General features: G+C 24.5%; 6 protein-coding genes across 6 annotated transcripts; 5 read left to right on the top strand and 1 right to left on the bottom strand.

The window, feature by feature from the left end:
* The first annotated feature begins 1,091 nt into the window (after window positions 1-1,091).
* On the top strand, window positions 1,092-3,123 carry LOC128956612 (stearoyl-CoA desaturase 5-like). Its single transcript, XM_054302330.1, has 4 exons — window positions 1,092-1,631; window positions 1,702-1,856; window positions 2,096-2,182; window positions 2,850-3,123. Exons 1-4 carry the CDS (start codon window positions 1,092-1,094, stop codon window positions 3,121-3,123), a joined length of 1,056 nt encoding a protein of 351 aa, XP_054158305.1.
* An 826-nt stretch (window positions 3,124-3,949) lies between these two features.
* Window positions 3,950-7,973, top strand: LOC128956643 (ras-related protein Rac2-like). Its single transcript, XM_054302361.1, has 8 exons — window positions 3,950-4,003; window positions 4,094-4,165; window positions 4,331-4,448; window positions 4,598-4,660; window positions 4,810-5,081; window positions 6,456-6,462; window positions 7,284-7,346; window positions 7,683-7,973. The coding sequence occupies exons 1-8, from the start codon at window positions 3,969-3,971 to the stop codon at window positions 7,971-7,973; spliced, it is 921 nt and encodes a 306-aa protein (XP_054158336.1). The 5' UTR covers window positions 3,950-3,968.
* A 1,972-nt stretch (window positions 7,974-9,945) lies between these two features.
* Window positions 9,946-12,818, top strand: LOC128956642 (sulfide:quinone oxidoreductase, mitochondrial-like). Its single transcript, XM_054302360.1, has 4 exons — window positions 9,946-10,623; window positions 10,716-11,144; window positions 11,582-12,222; window positions 12,736-12,818. The coding sequence occupies exons 1-4, from the start codon at window positions 10,375-10,377 to the stop codon at window positions 12,794-12,796; spliced, it is 1,380 nt and encodes a 459-aa protein (XP_054158335.1). The 5' UTR covers window positions 9,946-10,374; the 3' UTR covers window positions 12,797-12,818.
* An 839-nt stretch (window positions 12,819-13,657) lies between these two features.
* LOC128956611 (uncharacterized) lies at window positions 13,658-14,388 on the top strand. The gene is made up of 2 exons (XM_054302329.1): window positions 13,658-14,003; window positions 14,110-14,388. Exons 1-2 carry the CDS (start codon window positions 13,785-13,787, stop codon window positions 14,386-14,388), a joined length of 498 nt encoding a protein of 165 aa, XP_054158304.1. The 5' UTR covers window positions 13,658-13,784.
* Window positions 14,389-16,495: 2,107 nt separating this feature from the next.
* LOC128956644 (uncharacterized) lies at window positions 16,496-17,202 on the top strand. Its single transcript, XM_054302362.1, has one exon. The coding sequence runs from the start codon at window positions 16,569-16,571 to the stop codon at window positions 17,154-17,156; it is 588 nt and encodes a 195-aa protein (XP_054158337.1). The 5' UTR covers window positions 16,496-16,568; the 3' UTR covers window positions 17,157-17,202.
* A 3,043-nt stretch (window positions 17,203-20,245) lies between these two features.
* On the bottom strand, window positions 20,246-21,101 carry LOC128956638 (uncharacterized). The gene is made up of 2 exons (XM_054302357.1): window positions 20,936-21,101; window positions 20,246-20,811 (listed from the first exon to the last, which is right to left on the bottom strand). The coding sequence occupies exon 2, from the start codon at window positions 20,805-20,807 to the stop codon at window positions 20,367-20,369; it is 441 nt and encodes a 146-aa protein (XP_054158332.1). The 5' UTR covers window positions 20,808-20,811; window positions 20,936-21,101; the 3' UTR covers window positions 20,246-20,366.
* Between the last annotated feature and the right edge of the window lie 1,141 nt (window positions 21,102-22,242).

The raw sequence follows: 22,242 nt of genomic DNA, 5'->3' as shown, positions 1-22,242 counted from the left end.
ATTATACAAACAAATAGTTTAATTATTATTATTGTTTTTTGAATTTATTAGTAATATTATTAATAGTATTATTATTAGTCATATATTATTAATAAATAAATAAAWATGTCACTAAAAAATAAATTTGTGTAAAAACTATTAATAATAAATATTAAATTAATAAATTATTACACTAAATGTGTGTTGATATAATAAAAACAACAACAAAATTATATTTAAAAGTGTTTATAAACTAATCAATTAATTATAAATTACAAATAAAATTAATTATCTAATTATAAATTATATAATAGTTGTAAATATATATATATATACAGTAAATATATAAATTTTATTAAAATATTAATATTATTAATGCAATATAAAATTACATAATATTTTGTTTAAAAAATTATTTTATTTAATAATAAAAATATTTTTTTTGTAAACACAATTATTTTTACTTAATATGATATTTTATGGTAATCTGTTAATTTAATATAAAAGMAAAATTTATTATTTAAAAAAATAATTAATTTTCAAGATCTAATCAAATATGATATTTGAAATATCTGTTACAATTAATAAATAAAARTGTTTTTAAAAAGTAAAAGTAACTAACAATAAGGTCAAGTGCTAYGATATATATATATATATATATATATATATATTGATTGGCATATAAATTATATTATAATTTTGTTTGCATACACTTTTTAAAAAATTGATTTTRTTTCAAAAAAAAATTGTCTAATAATAAAATATATATACAATATTTGCAAAGATATTGTGTATGCTTTTCATATAAATATTAAATTATTATACATTTATAATAAAAAAAATAATATTTTTAATAACATTGTAAATAATATGATACTATACTGTTGTAAATATCACAAAAAAATAACTAAATAAATGAATAAGTATTTAATAAAGCTTTCAATTTATTTATTAGACACTACATTGAAATCAATGATTGTGGCAATAGTTAAGAAATTATGTAAAAAATATCAAATAATTTATTTAGTAATTTTCATATTTCATAAGTTGCTAAACTAATAACAGTTTAAATTTTTTTGTTATTGAAAATTATATATATATTTTTTGCAATAATGTTAGAAACTGAGAAATCCATAGATAATAATAATAATGAATTAAATGATAATAATATATCGAAAAAGTCATACAAACTGCAGATTGTTTGGCGCAATGTTATTRTTATGACTGTATTGCATGTGTTTGGCTTTTACGGCTGGTTTTTGGGCATCAAATACGGCAAATGGCAATCATTTCTATGGGCTTATGGTATCGCCTACTGGGCTTCGTTCGGTGTACTGGCCGGTGCCCATCGACTATGGACACATCGATCCTATCGGGCCCACTGGTCGCTACGCTGGTGGCTAATGATGATGCAGACATTGTCGCTGCAAAACGAYATCTATGAATGGGTTCGGGATCATCGGGTTCATCATCGATACTCGGAAACCGATGCCGACCCTCACAATGCCCGTCGGGGATTTTTCTTTGCCCATATGGGCTGGCTATTGGTCAGGAAACACCCGGAAGTTCGGGACAAAGGTAGCCGTATTGATATGWCCGATGTATGGGCCGATCCTATTGTCCGGTTTCAGCGACGATTTTATATACCACTGGTATTTTTATTTATATAATAAATATATATATATATTAAATCCTAATTAATAGGTAATATTTTTTTTGTAGGTAATAATTATATGGGGTATATTTCCGATAGCGGTGCCGGTATATTTTTGGGGCGAACCTATTATACGGGCAATGTTTGGCAACTTTTTTCGCTACATAATGAGCCTGCATATGGCATGGCTGGTCAACTCGGCCGCACACTTATCCGGGACCAGGTGTGTGTGTTTTTGTGTGTGTGTGTGTGTGTGTGTGTGTGTGTGTGTGTGTGTGTGTGTGTGTGTGTGTGTGTATCTATGTGTGTGTATTTGTGTGTGTGTGTATGTGTGTGTATGTATATATACTAACTATTCAAATAAGCAAACTATATAATATTATGAAAATAATTATATTAAAATTACCTAGTATCTATCTATGCAAACAATAATTATAGCTATTATATTATGATTTTTTGTAGGCCATACGATAAACGTATAGAGCCCCGTGAAAACATATGGGTTCAATATTTGACAATAGGAGAGGGCTATCATAACTATCATCATACGTAAGTTTATATTGATATCAATTAATTAATTAATTTTTTTTATAATTTAAAAATAAATAATAAATTTATGACCAAAAATAATACTGTAATATCTATTGCAAAATAAATGTCTATATAAAAAATTAATATTTAATTTAATTTAAACTTTACAGTTTCTCGTAGTTTCAAATAACATTTTTTTTGTATAATAGATTGTTTAATAAATTAATATGATATCAAATAAAATTATGTTTTATTTTATTTTGTATAAATTGATAACTTTTTTCAGAAATATAATTAGGATATTATTATTATTATTTTTAGAAATTAAAATATGTTTTTTAAATAATTGTTTGTTCAAATTGCTAACAGGATGCTATGATTAAAAAAATAAGTTATATAATATATAAAATTTAATATTAATTATTTGTAATTTTTAGTCATAATTATTATATAACATATTACATAATAAAATATATAAAATTAATACTTTCAATTGAAAAAAAAACTTTTACATACATTACTGTATTATTAATATACAGTTTATAACAACATTATTAGCAACTAATAAAATTCCTAACAATTAAAACAAATATAACATAAAAATTTTATCTAATKATTATCTATGAGATTAAGAGATAATCTCTTTATATATATATATATATATACTGTCAACAACAAAAAACAGATATCCCTGGGACTACTCGGCCTCTGAATATGGTTGGACAGATAATTTCAATATGACTACCGGTTTYATYGATTTGTTTGCCCGACTGGGACTGGTATGGGATAGGAAAATGGTTGCCAAACATGTTATCAAACAACGAGCCCTGAGTACTGGTGACGGTACGGCTGGTGGTGATGGACCACCAAAACATAGACTACTATACTTTTTATTAGGTCTAATAGTTATTACTTGGCCACTATGGTTGTCCTATATTTTTGTTTGCCTTATTAGATAGGGTTTATTATTGTAAATGTAATACATTTTTAAAAAATTGAAAATATTTTAGTTATAGAGAAATCATAGTAAATATAATAATAAAGTCTATATCGTATGTATGTATATGACTGATAAAAATAATTTTTCAATACAGTAGTAGTTTTACAGTATATCCTTTAATAGTTTTTTTTAAAAATTATAAATAAACTATAAATTTGATATTTTTTGTTATATAATCTACAGTATATATATATATATATATATATATATATATATATATATATATATAATTTAATTTTTATTTTTTTAAAAATAGTTATAACAAATTATAAGCCAAACTAAACAATTATCATATAAGTTATATAATTATAAATTTTTAAAAAACAATTGATATTTTTAAATATTTAATGTAATTATTTTATAGGAAATATATATATAACATAATTAATGTTTCTAAAAATAAAATCATTTTCTCAAAACAATATTTTTATTTGTATTATGATTGTATACTGTATATTGAATTTTATAAATTTATTTATAGTTTATATAATATATGTTTTTTTTAATTAAATTGATTTACAGATTATTATTATTATTACATTACATCCTCAATGCAAATAAACATTTTAGAAAAAAACATTAGAAATACATTCGAGACTTTTATATACAATTTTTATRATAACTTATGGTATTATTATTATTAGTAATATTATTATTAGTTGATTTTTAATGTAGTTTTTTTAGATGATAGTAAATATTAAAAATTAAAAATTATTAATTAGATTAATATTTTATTTTTAATTTACTATTTTTTTATTTTGTAATCTGGGATTTAAATAAAATAATAATAATAACATACATACTATGCAAGACATCAAATGTGTTGTAGTCGGTGACGGGTAAGTGTAGTATTAAACTAATAATAATAAGTGTTAAATAAATTATTAATAATTTTTCAAACAATACAAAATAATAATAATAATAATCAGAGCCGTGGGTAAAACATGTCTATTGATGGCCTATACTTCAAATGCATTTCCCGGTGAATATCTGCCAACAGTGTAAGTAATTACAAAAATTAAAAGTAAAAAATTAAAAAAATAAATTATTTTGATAATTATTATACTAATATAAATTTATATATATATATATATATATCGGTTAAAATATTAATGTTATTGTTTTAAACATTTTGTTTCATATTTAAAACTATATAYAAAAAAAAGTTTCGACAACTACTCGGCCAATGTTATGGTCGACGGAAAGCCTATTAGTCTGGGCTTATGGGATACGGCCGGTCAAGAGGACTACGACCGACTGAGACCGCTATCCTATCCGTATACAGTATGTATTGTATCCTTTWAAAAAWTTATRTATTAATTAATTAATTWTATTAATTAATTACAACCAACAAAAAAAACAAACATTTATTTTTCAACTAAATTTGTTCCCCAAAAACTTTATGTCATATTTTATGTCAACAACAAAAATAGGATGTATTTCTCATATGCTTTTCAATCGTCAATCCGACTTCATTTGAAAACGTCTTGTCTAAGGTATATATGCCTTATATATATATCCCATCTAAACCCCACCCCACCTCAAAAGTCATTACCTGATTTTTTAATGATATTAACATTTAAAYCTAACTGTCCCCACACACAAACCAACCAACATTCCCRTACCGCTGCTGTCGATGATATAGTGGTATCCGGAGTTAAACCACTACTGTCCTGGCCGACCGATTATACTGGTCGGTACCAAACAGGATCTACGGGACGATCAGAAAACAGTCGATAAACTCCTGGATCGACGCCAGACACCTATTAGCTACGCTCAGGGACTATCGATGGCCAGACAGATCGGWTCGACTAAATATCAGGAATGTTCGGCACTGTCCCAAAAGGGACTGAAAAATGTCTTCGACGAAGCCATCCGAGCGGTTCTCTGTCCGAAAACAACTAAACATACAAAAACACAATACAAGTGTTTATATCTTTAAAATAAAGACAACAACAAAAAAATCAGAATAATATTGTAAAATATGAAAATAAATAATTATGTATTTTTAAAAAATATAATAATAATTAAACTTTTAATTACGGTAATTAATTTTTTATTAGACATAATAAAATAGCTAACAAATTAGCTATTTTTACTAATAGTACTAATTTTGATTTAAGTAATAATAATATACTGAAATAAATAAACAAACAAAAAATATCAGAATAATATTGTAAAAATATATAATAAATAAAATAAATAATTATGTATTTAAAAATATAATTAAAACATTTAATTAATTTATTTTTTAGATTAGATACTCAAAATTTAAAATCAATATAATAGCTAACATATTAGTTATAACCAAATTATGTTTTAAAAAACAATATAAAACTTTGTTATAATGCATAATAAGTTTCAAATTAAAATCACTATTAATTATGACTATAGATTTATTAATATACATAATTTTTTGTTTTAATTAATTATGAGATAATGTTTGAATAATCCGATATATCTTTAGATAGTAATAATAATAGTAGTAATCTTGATTTAAGTAATAATAATAATAATAATATACTGAAATTAATAAACAAACAAAAAAATCAAAATAATACTGTAAAATATGAAAATAAATAATTATATATTTAAAAATATAATTAAAACTTTTAATTAATTTATTTTTTAGATTAGACACTCTAAATTTGAAATCAATCAAATAGCTAACATATTAGTTATAACCAAATTATATTTAAAAAACAATATAAAACATTTTTTTATAATGCATAATAAGTTTCTAATTATATCATTATTAATTATAACTATAAATTTAAACATAATTTTTTGTTTTAATCAATTAATGAGATAATGTTTGAATAATCCGATATATATTTAGATAGTAATAATAATAGTACTAATTTTGATTTAAGTTATATAATAATATACTGAAACAAATATACCAAAAAAATAGTGGATAAAAGGTTTCAATTGTTTGGCATAATGTCTTAGTTATTATACAATAATATATATGTTTGACATTTAAGGCTTATATTTTTAAGGACATCAAATATTGTAAACAGTAAAATATTATGATTGCAAATTACAATTAAAAATTTTTCTAATATACAATACAATAATTTTTTAAATATATATAGTTTATATTTGTATATTAAAATAAAAATTGATTTACAGATTATTGCAACACATCCTCAATACTAATGAAAACATTTATATATATATTTATATATATATTCATAAAAAAAAACTATGAATACATCCGTCATTCACTGACTTTTATATATATATATTTAACTATTTATGTTATATAATATAAATTATATACACTATTGGATGTGTAAACTACTGAACAAACAGTTTTTATATATATATATTTTTAATGACAACTTATGATGTTAGTATTGTATATACAAAAAATAATATTTTGAGATTATTAAAATAAAAATTTTTGTTTAATGTAGTTTATCATTTTTTAATTTTAATAAATAAATATAATTATCTATCAACAACAAAATATTTTATTAAATTAACTAAACATTACATAACAATTATTACTGATATTAATACATACACACAATGCAAGCCATCAAATGTGTTGTAGTAGGAGACGGGTAAGTATTAAACTAATAATAATATTATTAATAGTAATTGTTAGTAGTATTTAATATATAATTTATTAAATCAATTAATAATTATTTATAAATAAAAAACAATTAATTAATTATCAGAGCCGTGGGTAAAACATGTCTATTGATAAGCTATACAACAAATGCATTTCCCGGTGAATATATACCAACAGTGTAAGTATATTGTAAGCAATTGATGACCAAAAAAATACAGTACTTATGATATACTGTATGTATTTTGATGATAGTTTATTATATCATATTATTATAATTAACTTTATATGAAAATATTAAGTATTTATATCTATATAATTGTTTATTAAAAAATATATAAAAAAAAGGTTTGATAACTACTCGGCCAATGTTATGGTCGACGGAAAGCCCATAAACTTGGGCTTATGGGATACGGCCGGTCAAGAGGACTACGACCGACTGAGACCACTATCCTATCCGCAAACAGTATGTATTAATAAAATAAAAATATATTACTTTTTAAAAAAAAATTAAAATATTTTATCTCCAAATAAAATAGGATGTGTTTCTCATATGCTTCTCACTCGTCAATCCGGCCTCATTTGAAAACGTCAGATCCAAGGTATGTATGTGTAATTGTTTGTATATATATATATATATATATATATATATATATATATATGTATTTATGTGTGTGTGTGTGTATGTATGCATACATATGTGTGTGTGTATGTATTTATGTGTGTGTATGTATGTATGCATACATATGTGTGTATGTATGTATCTATGTATTTATGTGTGTGTATGTATGTATTTATGTGTGTGTGTGTATGCATGTATGTATGCATGTGCGTGAAGTTATATAAAACCTGAACACCCCACCATTCACCCACCCACCTAAAAATTTGTAAACATATCATTTTTGTTTCTATAACCCTACCATCCCACTGAAACGTAGTGGTATCCCGAAGTTAGCCATCACTGTCCGCATACACCGATCATACTGGTCGGTACCAAACAGGACCTCAGGGACGATCAGAAAACAGTAGACAAACTCAAAGATCGTCGTCTATTACCGATTAGCTACGCTCAGGGACTATCGATGGCCAAAGATATCGGTTCAACCAAATATCAGGAATGTTCGGCACTGTCACAGAAAGGACTGAAGAATGTCTTCGACGAAGCCATCCGAGCGGTTCTCTGTCCGAAACCCAAACACAAGAAACAACATCGATGTTCACTACTTTGAAAATTTAAAAAAAAACAAAACAAAAAACAAAATAACAAAAAAAAATTTAAATCAATTAAATAATATTCAATTTAATGGATTTTAAAAAATAATAATTAATAGATAAAGTAATCCTAATATAATAAAATATATGATAAGTAAAAAAATACTTTTTTTAAAAAAATAACAAATAATTGTTATTTATGTATTTAAGAAAATTTCCATTTAAATATAAAAACAATTTATAACTAATTGTTTTTTTTAAATAGTTTATAAATGGAAAAAATAATTAATTTAATTATTTTCTACTATATTTTTTTCATTTTAAAATAATAATAATAATTTCAATATTAATTTATATCCTATTTATATATATGATATATAATATAAATATATATATATTAAAAGTAAATTAAATTAATTATATCATAGTTGATTTTTTAATTATAATTTTCAAATTAAATTTATTTTATAGTTTATTTATTTATTTAATTAATTAATTTTTTTTGATAAACTATAATATACAGTACTATTCAATATGAACTTTTAGATAAACTAATTAAATTAATTAATTAATGTGTTATTTTTAAAAATAAATAAATATTATGATTATGTATTTAGATTATGCAAACATATTAAATAATAAATATAAAAATTATGATTTTATTATTTATATTACAATTTGTAATTTACAAGTATACTGTATCAATATATATTAATAAATAGAAATATTTATTCAATAAAATAAAACTTAATAAAAAAATATTATAAGTCATTATATATCAATTATCATACTGTATATCACATATCATCAAAATTATATATCAATCAAACAATTTTAATTAAAAAATAAATATAATAATAATTGCAATTATATTTTTACTAACATCCAGGTAAATGTATTGTAAAGTTTACAATATTTATAAAATTGTTGTAATTTAGATACTGTACATGTTTTATATAATAAAAAAATCAATTAAATATATTTAGTATTTAAAAAATAAAAAATAATTTGGACAATATTCTGCATGCTAATTTTTTTTAAAAAATTATTATTTTATTAAAATATTAACAATTTATAGCGATTTTATTATATATTTTTTTATATCATTAATAATTTATCAAATGTCCTAAAAATATAACTAATTTGAAGTTCAAATTTGTTTTTTATGTTGTATTATACTAAAAGTAATCAAACTTTTTATATATATTGTAATATTTAATAATAATATTAATAATAATATATTTTTTTAGTAAGCATTTTCAGTAAGTAATCCTTTTAGCACTTAAGTTGAGTACAATTGGTTGTCAAGCAATACATTTCAATTATAAATAAAATATTAGTTGTTATAAAAACTATATCTCAAAAATGTTTTATTAATAAATATCTGTATATTGAATGACAATCTTCAAGGATATGACAGGGAGTTTATCTACCAAATAATATTGTATTTTCCTAATCGAAAATTTCCTATCAATCAATGATAATAATAATACTGTATTTATTATGAAAACTAAACTAAAATTTAAATTATTATTAAAAACTAGTAAAATATATAATTGATTACATATTATAGCCTATCGAAAAACTTAAAACTACATAATTATAAAAAACAAATAATTATTTATTTTAACAACAAAAAACAACAACAAATTAAAAATAATAATTTAAATTTCTTAATTAAAATATAAAAACAATTTATAACTAATTATTTATTTAATAGTTATAAATAAATGAAAAAAATAATTAATTTAATTACTTTTTACTATATTTTTAAAAAATAATAATAATAATTTCAATATTAATTTATATCCTATTTATATTAAAATTTTAAATAAAGTTATTTCAAATGGAAATTACTTTAAGGAATATATATATGTTTTATCTGAACGCTCTCTAAACTAACACATAAACACACACTTACTATACTGTGAAATGCTATGCAATGATAACAACATACAGTAATAACAAACAATAATAATATAAAACACTTTAACAGTATATTTCAATACAAACAGTAATTAATTGACAAAAACATTGAAGTATTGAAAAATGTTTTGAAAAATCATTAAATAAAATGTGAAAACAATTGAAGACTTAAAAACAACTGAAGACTTAAAAACAACTGAAGACTTAAAAACAGCTGAAGACTGGAAACAACTGAAGACTGGAAACAACTGAAGACTTAAAAACAACTGAAGACTTAAAAACAACTGAAGACTTAAAAACAACTGAAGACTTAAAAACAACTGAAGACTTAAAAACAGCTGAAGACTGGAAACAACTGAAGACTGGAAACAACTGAAGACTGGAAACAACTGAAGACTTAAAAACAACTGAAGACTTAAAAACAACTGAAGACTGGAAACAACTGAAGACTGAAAACAACTGATACCTCAATCAATCAGCAAAAAAAAAGTTATGTCCTCTTCGTTAGTCTGGCCGCAGACAAGACATCTAGTATTGTCAGCGACTAATTGTCGGCAATTACTGGCCTCAAGATATGCCTCATCTACTGCAACATCGACGGCGGCGGCGCCTAAAAACAAGGATCACTATCATCTGGTAGTTGTCGGCGCCGGTGCCGGCGGTCTATCGGTTGCATCCAAATTTACCGAAGTATTGGCCTCAATGAACAAGGGTCAGGTGGCCGTCATCGAGCCGGCAGAGGTATAACCTATCCTATCTATTGATTGATTGATTGATTGATAACCCGCTAACCACTCTATCTATCTTCGCGGTCATCGTTAACTCCATAACAGATGCACTACTATCAGCCAATGTGGACATTGGTCGGAGCCGGCATCAAAACTATCGATCAATCGGGTCGGCAGATGGCCAGTGTAATGCCCAAAAAGGTTAAATGGATACGCGATCGTGTCGTAGCCATCGAACCGGACGACAATCGGGTTCGGCTATCGGGTGCTAACGGCCTGATTAGCTACGATTACTTGCTGGTGGCTGCGGGTATACAACTTGATTGGCATAAAGTCAAGGGACTGGAGGATGCATTGGATCAATCGGCCAGTGTTTGTTCCAATTATTCGCCGAAAACGGTATTGAAAACATGGCCAGCTATTCAGTCGGTACCGGCAGGCGGGACAGCCATCTTTACGTTTCCCAATACGAGTATCAAGTGTGCCGGCGCACCCCAAAAGATCATGTATTTGGCGGACGCCCACTGGCGACAGGTATTTTGACAGTTGATTTACCGATACATACCGCATACTACTGTAGTATACGGTATTAGTCAGTAGTAGTAATAGTGATAACCATAGAACCGGTACTTAACTGTTGTTAATCTGTTGATGGCTTACCTGTAGAGTAGACATTCCCCTTGACCTTCAAAACGGTAACAATTGATATACCGGTACTAATATTCAATATATCGTATAAAACTTTTTTTTTATCAATTAATATAACGATATATCAGTTCAATTTGGATGATAATTGCTATAACATTGAACTTTCAATACATTTACCAGTAATTAATAATATTATGAAATAGCATTTGAAATCATGAATTTTTAGCTTTAAAAAAAATATTATCACTTTTTTTTGCAAAAATAATTAAATCAATAATGAAATACTTTATCTCTTTTATGACAACAACAACGACAACAAAAAGAGTGGACTTCGGGACAAAATTAACATAACATATAATACATCGCTRGGCGTTATATTTGGTGTACCGAAATATGCCGAAGCATTGAATAAGATATGCATAGAGCGGGACATTCAGGTCAACCATTGGCACAATCTGGTCGAAGTGGTGGCCGACAAACGGGAGGCTGTGTTCGAACATTTGCAGACCAAAGAGCTCAGGCGTTTCCGTTACGATATGCTTCACGTAACACCGCCGATGAGTGCACCGCCAATAGTGGCCAACTCATTGGCTACGGAACAATCGGGCGGCTATATGGCCGTCGATCGGGAAACACTACAACATRTGAAATACCCGAACGTTTACGGTATCGGCGACTGTACCAGTGCGCCAACATCGAAAACTGCGGCTGCCGTAGCCGGTCAGACAGGGGTTGTATCACGTAATTTGTTGGCCACTATGCGTGGCCAGAAACCCTATGCCCGATACGATGGCTATACATCGTGTCCATTGGTTACCGGTTTTGATAAATGTATTTTAGCCGAATTCGACTACAATCTGGAACCGTTGGAAACGTTTCCCGTGGATCAGTCAAAGGAACGCCGTTCGATGTATTTTATGAAAAAAGAACTGATGCCACAAATGTATTGGAACGGCCTATTGAAGTAATACATGAGCCCAACAATAAATTAGTTACCAATTATCGGGATCTCCCGATACCGTACTTACCGTACATTGTGTGTGTGTTTGTGTGTATGTATGTATGTGTATGTATGTACGTATGTGTATGTGTATGTATGTATGTGTGTGTATGTGTATATATGTATGTGTGTGTGTGTGTGTGTGTGTGTGTGTGTGTGTGTGTGTTTAGTATCTGTAGTTAGGGTTATAATAACCAATGGATGCAATGTTTTAGATTACAATAGTATGTGTGTGTGAAATAATAATGCAATTATTATTGTAGATAATTACCGGTATATTTAAAAAAAAAATTACCCTAATATCCAGTACTTTATATGATATTGATAGATAATTATTATTATATTATTATATAGATATACCGTAATATTAATATATATATGAGACCCGATAATTTTAAAAACACTGACATATAATTTATTATTAGTATTTATTAATAACATTTTTTGTTTGTTTATTTTTTAAAATTTTTGCACCAGGGGTATCTGGAATGGTCCAACATTTTTTAGACGGATAATGCACCTGGGCATGGGCAAATAAATTGATGATGATCAAGTTTTAATTAATTAATTTATTTTTAAATATTATTAACATAATTATTAGTAATAATGTTTACCCACTAATTATATATTTTACAATAATCATAATTACGATTATCAATAATTATGTTATGAGTGAGTATTTATCAAAGTTGTTAAAATAATTTTATTACTAATAATGTTGTTGAAATTTTTTTTATATTATATATATTTTTTTGTTAATCAAATATTTATTTGTAGTAGATAGATTTTTATATTTTACTATTAATAGTTATTTTTAAAAAAAAAATAATGTTTTAATAAAATTTGCTTATATTTATATACAGTAGTAATACTACAGTATTATTAGTATAGAATATTTATATAACTTTATTTATATATATACTAAATATAATACTAATAATAGCGAAAAAAAATTATATTAATTATTGCAAAAATAAATAAATTTTTATCTATTATTATTATAACTAAATTGTTATTAATTATTAACTATTATTATTATATTGAAAATATATTTATTCTAAAATAATTTTTTAAAACTTTAATTCAAAACTATCAATAATTGTATACATTATACAAATTTTTTGGAATTAAAAATAAAAATATCAAATTTTTTTATCGGTAATTGTTTAATATCTAAATTAAAATATAATTTATATAAAATAAATTAATTAATTAATTTCTGGTAATTAAATTATTTTTTTAGTTAAACTATTTGACATTTACGGTAATTGTTTTTTTTATTTATTTATTTTTTCATATTAATTAATGAAATACTGTAACTATAATCGCATAATACTATAATATATAGATATATATAATCGCGAGACACAAATACAGTTTGATTTTTTTTGTTGTATAATAAAACTATTGATAATTTGGTAATTCAATAATTGGCAATTGATTTGTTTGTTTTTGGATTATAATAAAATTAAACTTAAAAATAAAAAATTAATTGTAATCTGGATTTTATCGCTGACTGACTGATAATGTGGTCAATATTGTCGTTGCGTTCAAACCTAAGAGGAAGAGTAGGAGGAGGAGGAGTAGGTCGACGACAACTACCGGTACTATTGAATACATTCAATACGGTTATGAAAGACATTGCCGACATCCAGAAGCTGATGATGATGTCTAGAGGCTGGAAGAGCAGTGCCAACAACAACAACGACAACAACGATATCAATGAATTGGGTATCAGTGGTCGGGTAGGTGTTGGGGGGGGGGGCGGAAGCGATAGAGTTAGCCAATCAATCAAACCTTAAAAAAAACCTAATAATCTGGTTATCTATTCAATCATTTTATATTATTTAGTCATACGAGTCGTTAAACTATATGAAATCGCGACTAATTGGACTCCGGATGACATTGTTCTTTGCCATACCGTTTATGTTGCCGTTTCTGATAATCCGTTATCATTTGATGATTGTGACCACTAATCGGGAACCCAATCTTATTATTACCGAACATATCGCCGAAATGGACACCACCGAAGACCTGGACAGTAGTCATGTCAGCGGCGACGGCGGCGCCGATGATAAAGAAATTGACAGAAAATATTTCGACAACATTTACGGTCCGATTGTTGTCTAATTCATTAAATCATTTAAATTAAATCAATAATTTTTTTTGTTTGAATGTTTGATTGTTTAGTATTGTTTTTCTTCATTGATTTTTTTTAAAAACCTGAATTTAATTTTAACATTAATTGACATTTAATTAATTTATTGTATTTAAAATAATATTGTAATTATTATTATTTTTTTTTAAATGTGGAGATATTTAATTTTTTTTTTTAAAAAGCACATCATATAATATATGTGTATAAAACTTTAATTAATTTAATAAAATAGTTTTTAAAAATTTTACTTTAAATGTATTATCATTTTAATATTAGATAAGATATTGTAAATATTTTTTTTTTGTGATAATTAAAAAATAAAATAAAAATGTAATAAAGTTTAATTAATTTTCAAAATTTGTTTGTTATTTATTTGTTTGTTTGGTAATTAAATTTCATTAATTAATTAATTAACAGATTTTCAAATCCAATTTTTTTGTTTTAATTAAACTATTTTTTATCAATAGTTATATTCAAACAATTAATTTAATTAAATAAAATCATTGTTTTCTATGCATTTCAATTAAATTATTTAATATTGTCTAATAAATATTGAATCAATTTTTTTAATTTTTATTTTAAAAAATAGTGATTAGATTTGTTATACACACACAAAATATTATTTAATTAAATAAATTATAAGTTAAACAACAAAACACAAGTAAATCAATTTATAAATGTTTTTATAAATATAATAAATTAAAATTATTTTTTCAAGATTAATAATTTAAATAATTAAGTTTTATATGTAAAATATTGGTATATAATAATAATTAATTAATTAATTAAATATTATATAATAAATCAAACAATATTTTAAACAAATATTATACTGTATATACAGATAAACATTATTATTTGTACTGTATTTTCAAAGATTAACATTTTTTGGCAAACATTTCATCAAAGTATAAGTTATTAATAACAGTATTATATAATGCAATACACATATAGTGATGACTAAAAAAAATTACACTAAAAATTATATTAAACATAATATGAAATTTATATTATGAATATATATATAGTATATATATATATATGTTGTTTCCTATTTTAGTCCAATGAAAAAATTAATGTTAATCTATGATAAACAACAAAAAATAACTTATTTAGAGTAAAGAGAGAGAGAGAAAAAAAATATTATATATTTAGATATATATATATATATATATAATATACTATATATCGTAAATAAACATAAAAACTATTCCCCTCTACACTGTGTATTAAACAGAAAATTAATCATTATTTTTAGTTAACAACATTTTTTTGATGATCTCTCTCTCTCTCTCTCTCTCTCTCTCTCTCTCTCTCTCTCTCTCTCTCTCTCTCTCTCTCTCTCTCTCTCTCTCTCTCATCTACAGTATAACTAACAACAAGAAAAAAATAATAGATAATAATTGACATTATCAGTGATAATTTGACACTAAAAGAAACTGCTGGAAAAACTTATATTTTTTGTGTGTGATATAATTTATATGATTTTTATTTTATTTTTAATATTTTTTGGTTCACAATTGATGTCCTTGTATATCATTTTATTAAATATATATTCAATATAATAATAATATGTATAACTATTACTCATATATAAATAGATATATATATATATTGAATATATCTCGATAACGATACTATTACGTGTACTGTTATATATATATATTAGTTTTTATTAGTTTTAATTAAACTAATTAACAAAATAACACTTAGATTTTATTTATTTATTTTTTTAGTTAACACCATTTTAGTCATTAATTTTAATAATTGTAATAATACTGTTGTAATAATAATAATAATAATAATATAATTTTTTTGTTATGTTTATTTTATTAGTGTAAATTTTTTCAAAAAAAATAATAATTTTCTAATATGTGGTAATAAATGTTGACTTAACAATATCTTATATATTACAGCATTTTTTAAACAAAAGTGTTATTGCAATTGTGTTTTATTATCCAACAAAAAATACAAATATAAATATAAATAAATAATTAATACTTTATATATATATATCAATAAATAAATGAGAGAAAAACACTGTTAATTGAAGTGATTAAAAAAAAAAAATTCAATTCAATTCAATAATAACTAAATTTATTAAAAATTAAATTTATGTGAAACCTTATTAATTATTTAATTAATTATTTTAATGACAAACAATAATAATTGGCTAATAGTTATAGGATTTCAATGTCTATTAGTACTGTGCGCTAATCAATCGGGACAATGGCCCACTAGAGGAGGTGCCCAGTGTGGACAGTTTCCCGAAATAGACCTGGGTACTGTCGACCTGAGCCATAATCCCCAATGTCAACTGAGTATGGAACCGTACATAACCCGTTGTACCAATTTGTACAGGTACGGGGTACAACAGGCCATGGAAAGGTACGATTTTAATGTGTCGGCCGAACCGGTCAAACGGGCCACTTGTTGTGGGGTATTGCGGGCCCAACATTGTTTTGCCAGGGCTGCCCGATCGCGTCAACCCGAGTGTGGCATCAGGGAGGCCCGGGCATTTGAAAAGTTGCCCATCGATGCCGATGCTGTTGCCATAATGAACAGACAGTGCGATGGTTACTATCTGTCCTCAAAAGTTTGTTCATCCAGTGCTGATAGCTATGGTAGTAGTGGTAGTAGTGGTAGTATAGCTCATACGACATCACGACATCAGCCAATAAACATAAAGTCTTTACTATTAATATTATTTTCATTATTATTATTATTACTAATATTATGATAAAACTAACTGTATTTATATATACCGTATATATATCCAATCCAACCACTAGTTTGTCAAACTTTAACTATAATTATTAGTGATATTATTATTATTTAAATAAATAATTATAACTATAAAAAAAAGTCTAGTATAAAAAATTTGATATAAAATTATTATTATTATATAATTTGTATATCTTTGATAATTTACTAATTATTTTTTGGTATAATTATTAACGTTATGTTATGTTATATTTTAATTTTATTTTTTTGTGTGGAAAACTTCCTTGTTGTTAAATTAAATTAAATATTATATATATATATAAAACATCTAATTTTATATAAGTTATAACATATTATCAAATGTTACTTGTTTATTTATAAAAAAATAAAATAAAATTGTTTTAACTTATTATTAATACTGTAATATTCTTCAAAAATAAATAGCAAATAAAATATTTTATTGTAATAATGAAATTTTAATGTCTTATGAGTTTTACTGTAATTATTTATAAATTATATTTATTTTTAATATAACATTACAGTAGTTACAGTATATGAATAATTAAAAATAAAATTATTTTCAAAAAAAACTTGAAAAGTTTTGTTTTCTGAAATCTATACGAGCCTTTTTTGTGTGTGTGTGTGTGTGTAGCATTTTTTTTGCGAATTTTGAAATTCTGACTTCAGATTCGGTTAGAGGACTACTAATAATGTATTGAAAAGTTGCATTAAAATTTTGATATCTCTTCGGGAACATATAGAAAATGGCGGCCAAAGTAAAGAAAATTTTAAGAAAAAATATTTTAAGTATAAATTTGAATAGAGCATCAAAAGCAAGCATAAAAATATGCATTAAAATTTTGATATCTCTTCGGGAACATAGAGAAAATGGCGGCCAAAATAAAAAAAAATTTAGGTAAAATTTTTAACGTTTAGAATTGTATAGAGCATCAAAAATAAGATATAATAAATTAAAATTATTTTTTTTATTTTTTTAAAAATGGCGGCCAAAATAAAAAAAATTAGGTAAAAATTTTAACGTATAGAGCATCAAAAATAAGATATAATAAATTAAAATTATTTTTTTAAAAAAATGGTGACAAATGTATAAAAAATTAAGGTAAATTTTAGCGCTTAGAATTGTATATAGTATTAAAAATAAGATATAATAGATTAAAATTATATTAATTTTTAAAAAAATGGCAGCAAAAGTATGATTTTAACTGTTTATTTTGTTATACTAAATCATTTAATACCAAACATGATTATATTTGTTTATTTCATTATATTAATCATCTGATACCCTACATGACTATAGTTGTTTTGTTTGTCATTCCGAGTCATTAGATACCCTACATGACTATGGTTGTTTATTTTGTCATACCGAATCATTTGATACCATACATGACTATAGTTGTTTATTTTGTCATACCGAATCATTTGATACCATACATGACTATGGTTGTTTATTTTGTCATACCGAATCATTTGATACCATACATGACTATAGTTGAGTTTATTTTGTCATTCCGAGTCATTTGATGCCCTACATGACTATAGTTGAGTTTTGTTTGTCATTCCGAGTCATTTGATACCCTACATGACTATGGTTGAGTTTATTTTGTCATACCGAGTCATTTGATACCCTGCATGACTATAGTTGAGTTTTGTTTGTCATTCCGAGTCATTTGATATCCTACATGACTATGGTTGTTTATTTTGTCATACCGAATCATTTGATACCATACATGACTATAGTTGAGTTTATTTTGTCATTCCGAGTCATTTGATGCCCTACATGACTATAGTTGAGTTTTGTTTGTCATTCCGAGTCATTTGATACCCTACATGACTATGGTTGAGTTTATTTTGTCATACCGAATCATTTGATACCATACATGACTATAGTTGAGTTTATTTTGTCATTCCGAGTCATTTGATGCCCTACATGACTATAGTTGAGTTTTGTTTGTCATTCCGAGTCATTTGATACCCTACATGACTATGGTTGAGTTTATTTTGTCATACCGAGTCATTTGATACCCTGCATGACTATAGTTGAGTTTATTTTGTCATTCCGAGTCATTTGATGCCCTACATGACTATAGTTGAGTTTTGTTTGTCATACCGAATCATTTGATACCATACATGACTATGGTTGTTTATTTTGTCATACCGAATCATTTGATACCATACATGACTATAGTTGAGTTTATTTTGTCATACCGAATCATTTGATACCATACATGATTATAGTTGAGTTTATTTTGTCATTCCGAGTCATTTGATACCCTACATGACTATGGTTGAGTTTATTTTGTCATACCGAGTCATTAGATAACCTACATAACATTATTTAAATTATGTATATTTTACCAGTTTTTTATTTTTGTTACTATATAAATTAATACTATATAATTATACCAACTATTTGGTTTCAACATATTTATGATATTCAAGTTTTTTTTTCTAATAATGCTTTCTAGCATTCTTAACTGGTTTTTTATAAGTTATTATCAATTAATTATTGAACGCATCAATGTTTGCATCAATAATAATAATAAGTTAATACTGAATATAACATTAGGTTATAAATAAAAATTTTAAATTTATTATTGATAATAATTATCACATTTTAAATATATTGTATTGTATTAGTTTGTATTACTGTATAAAATATTATTATTTGTTTTATAGACAATTTTTTTTGATTTAATGTTAATTTAACATTAATATATTGAATTAAAATAATAAAAATTAAAAATACAATATAATATTTTCTGTAAAATCATTTAATCTGAACATATATTTTGTTTTTCATATATATATAAATATATAAAGTATTTACAATAAATGACTTTACATTTTCAATAAAAGTCTAACTAAAAAATTAAAACATTGGCATTGAATAATAATAATAATCATATTTTAATATATATATATAAATAAATATATATTTAATATAAATCAGATATATTGATAATAATAATAATAATTAAATATTAACAAAATAAAAATAATAATTATTTACAATTTTATGAAATCACACTCACTATTATTAATAAGTTATAATAGTATTAATAATAATATAATATTAATATCAATAGGTCATCACAAAAAAAATATATTTATGGCAATAAAATTATTAATAATATATGAGTGAAATATATGATAGGATATATCCACAAAAAAATCAGTTAATTAATTATTATTTAATTAATTTTAATTAAAACCTATCGTCACTGGACTGGACAGTCGGTTTGGATGGTTTGTTTGTATTGCACTTCCAGCCAATGATGAACCCGGCCTGACATGTCTTATACTCTTTGATATTTTTTTTGGCCAAATTTTGATAGACTTTTTCAATCAGATTATCCAATTTGCTGACCGATGCAGCCGTCGATGGGGGCGACTGTTTGTTGTTGATACCGGTGCTGCTGATGGTATTGTTTTTATATTGTCTGATAATATCGGTTTTGATTTCGTTGTGTCGGAGCCTGAGTTCAAACAGTGTAGGCGGTATATGGGGTACGGATGTCATATATTCAGTCATACGGCGCTCGTACGACTGGCACAGTCCGACCTCTTTGGTTACCATCGATGATGATAATGTCTTGTTGTTCATTGTCGACAGGATTTCGTTTTCGCCAATTATTTGTTCACACATTTTGCTATAAAAAACATTTTAGGAGAGAGAGAGAGAGAGAGAGAGAGAGAGGGAGGAAATAAAAATTTAGTATATGTTTGACTATTTAAAAAAAATTAAAATAACTTTTATATTCAAAAAAAACTTACAGTTAATTATTTTTGTTGATGTTATTGCTATTGAACTTCAAATCAGATCACTGTTTAGTGGTTTTCAAGTAATAATTTTTTTAAAAAGTTATTTTCTTTTCAATGAAATTTGTTTAAAAAAAAACTTTTAAATTATTTCAAGAGTCAAATGTTTTTTCAAAACTAATGACTTGAAATGCAATTTCAGAGTCCCTTAAGTACCGGATTTTTTGACTCTGTTTAGAGAGAGAGAGAGAGAGAGAGAGAGAGAGAGAGAGAGAGAGAGAGAGATAAGGGGGAATAACTGCTTGCTGTCGAGGGTGTATACCTAATATTACTCACGTAATGGGATGGGGATGTCGTTTCAAAATAAAAAGGGGGGATAGACTATCAGTTTTAGACCACGTGCACCCGTATAATAAACTTTGCCAATAACTTGTATACAGTATACTGTAATATAATAAAGTTAGTTAAAAGTAGTTATATTACACATACACTGTGTGTGTGTGTGTGTGTGTATGTATGTGTATGTGTATGTGTATGTGTATGTGTGTGCTATTATTATTATTATAAATAAACACACAAATAAATTACTGTATATTTATTTATTTATTTATACAAATTGATAATATAATATATACACATACAATTTTATTTATATCTATAAAATTTATATATAATATATAATATAAAACCCTTGTTTACAACATATAAAACTATTTGTTTCAAAATTTGTTTCGTTTAAAATATAAAAAAGAAAAAAAAAAGTTGTCAATTGATTTTTTTTAAGATAATAATAATTTTTATTAAATATTTGATTTTTTTTGTTGTTGGATAATATGGAAAAGTTTTTGCACCTAAAATCATGAATTTATCAAAAAAATAAAATAAAATAAATATGAATAATAATATATTATAGTATTTTACAGTAAAAGTTATATACATAATTAAAATCATTATTATTAATATGCACTTTAGCCTCAATTAAAAATCTTTTGAAAACTTTTTGAATTAAAAGATTTTTGTTGGAAATTTTCCATTAATATTCCTTATTAGTAGAAATTTGTTATTTTTGCATAAAATAAATACTGTATATAATCTTTTATCTAAACTAATATTACTACTACTACTACTATCAGATATATATAGTTTTATATATTCTTATATATATATATATAAAATTAATAAAAAACAATTTTTTATTGAAAAAAATATACTACACGTGTATAATATCAATATAATGATCGAATTATTAGTTTTTTTTATTTAAATAAAAAAAATAAGATTATAATTACAATATTATATTCAACATATATACAATAATATAC

Source organism: Oppia nitens, unplaced genomic scaffold, assembly GCF_028296485.1.
Source record: "Oppia nitens isolate AA-2021 unplaced genomic scaffold, nextdenovo-longstitch-racon4-pilon3 scaffold31_pilon_pilon_pilon, whole genome shotgun sequence".
NCBI lineage: Eukaryota > Metazoa > Arthropoda > Arachnida > Sarcoptiformes > Oppiidae > Oppia > Oppia nitens.
The sequence above is the reverse complement of the archived record's forward strand: the minus strand, read 5'-3'. Positions and strand labels throughout refer to the sequence as shown.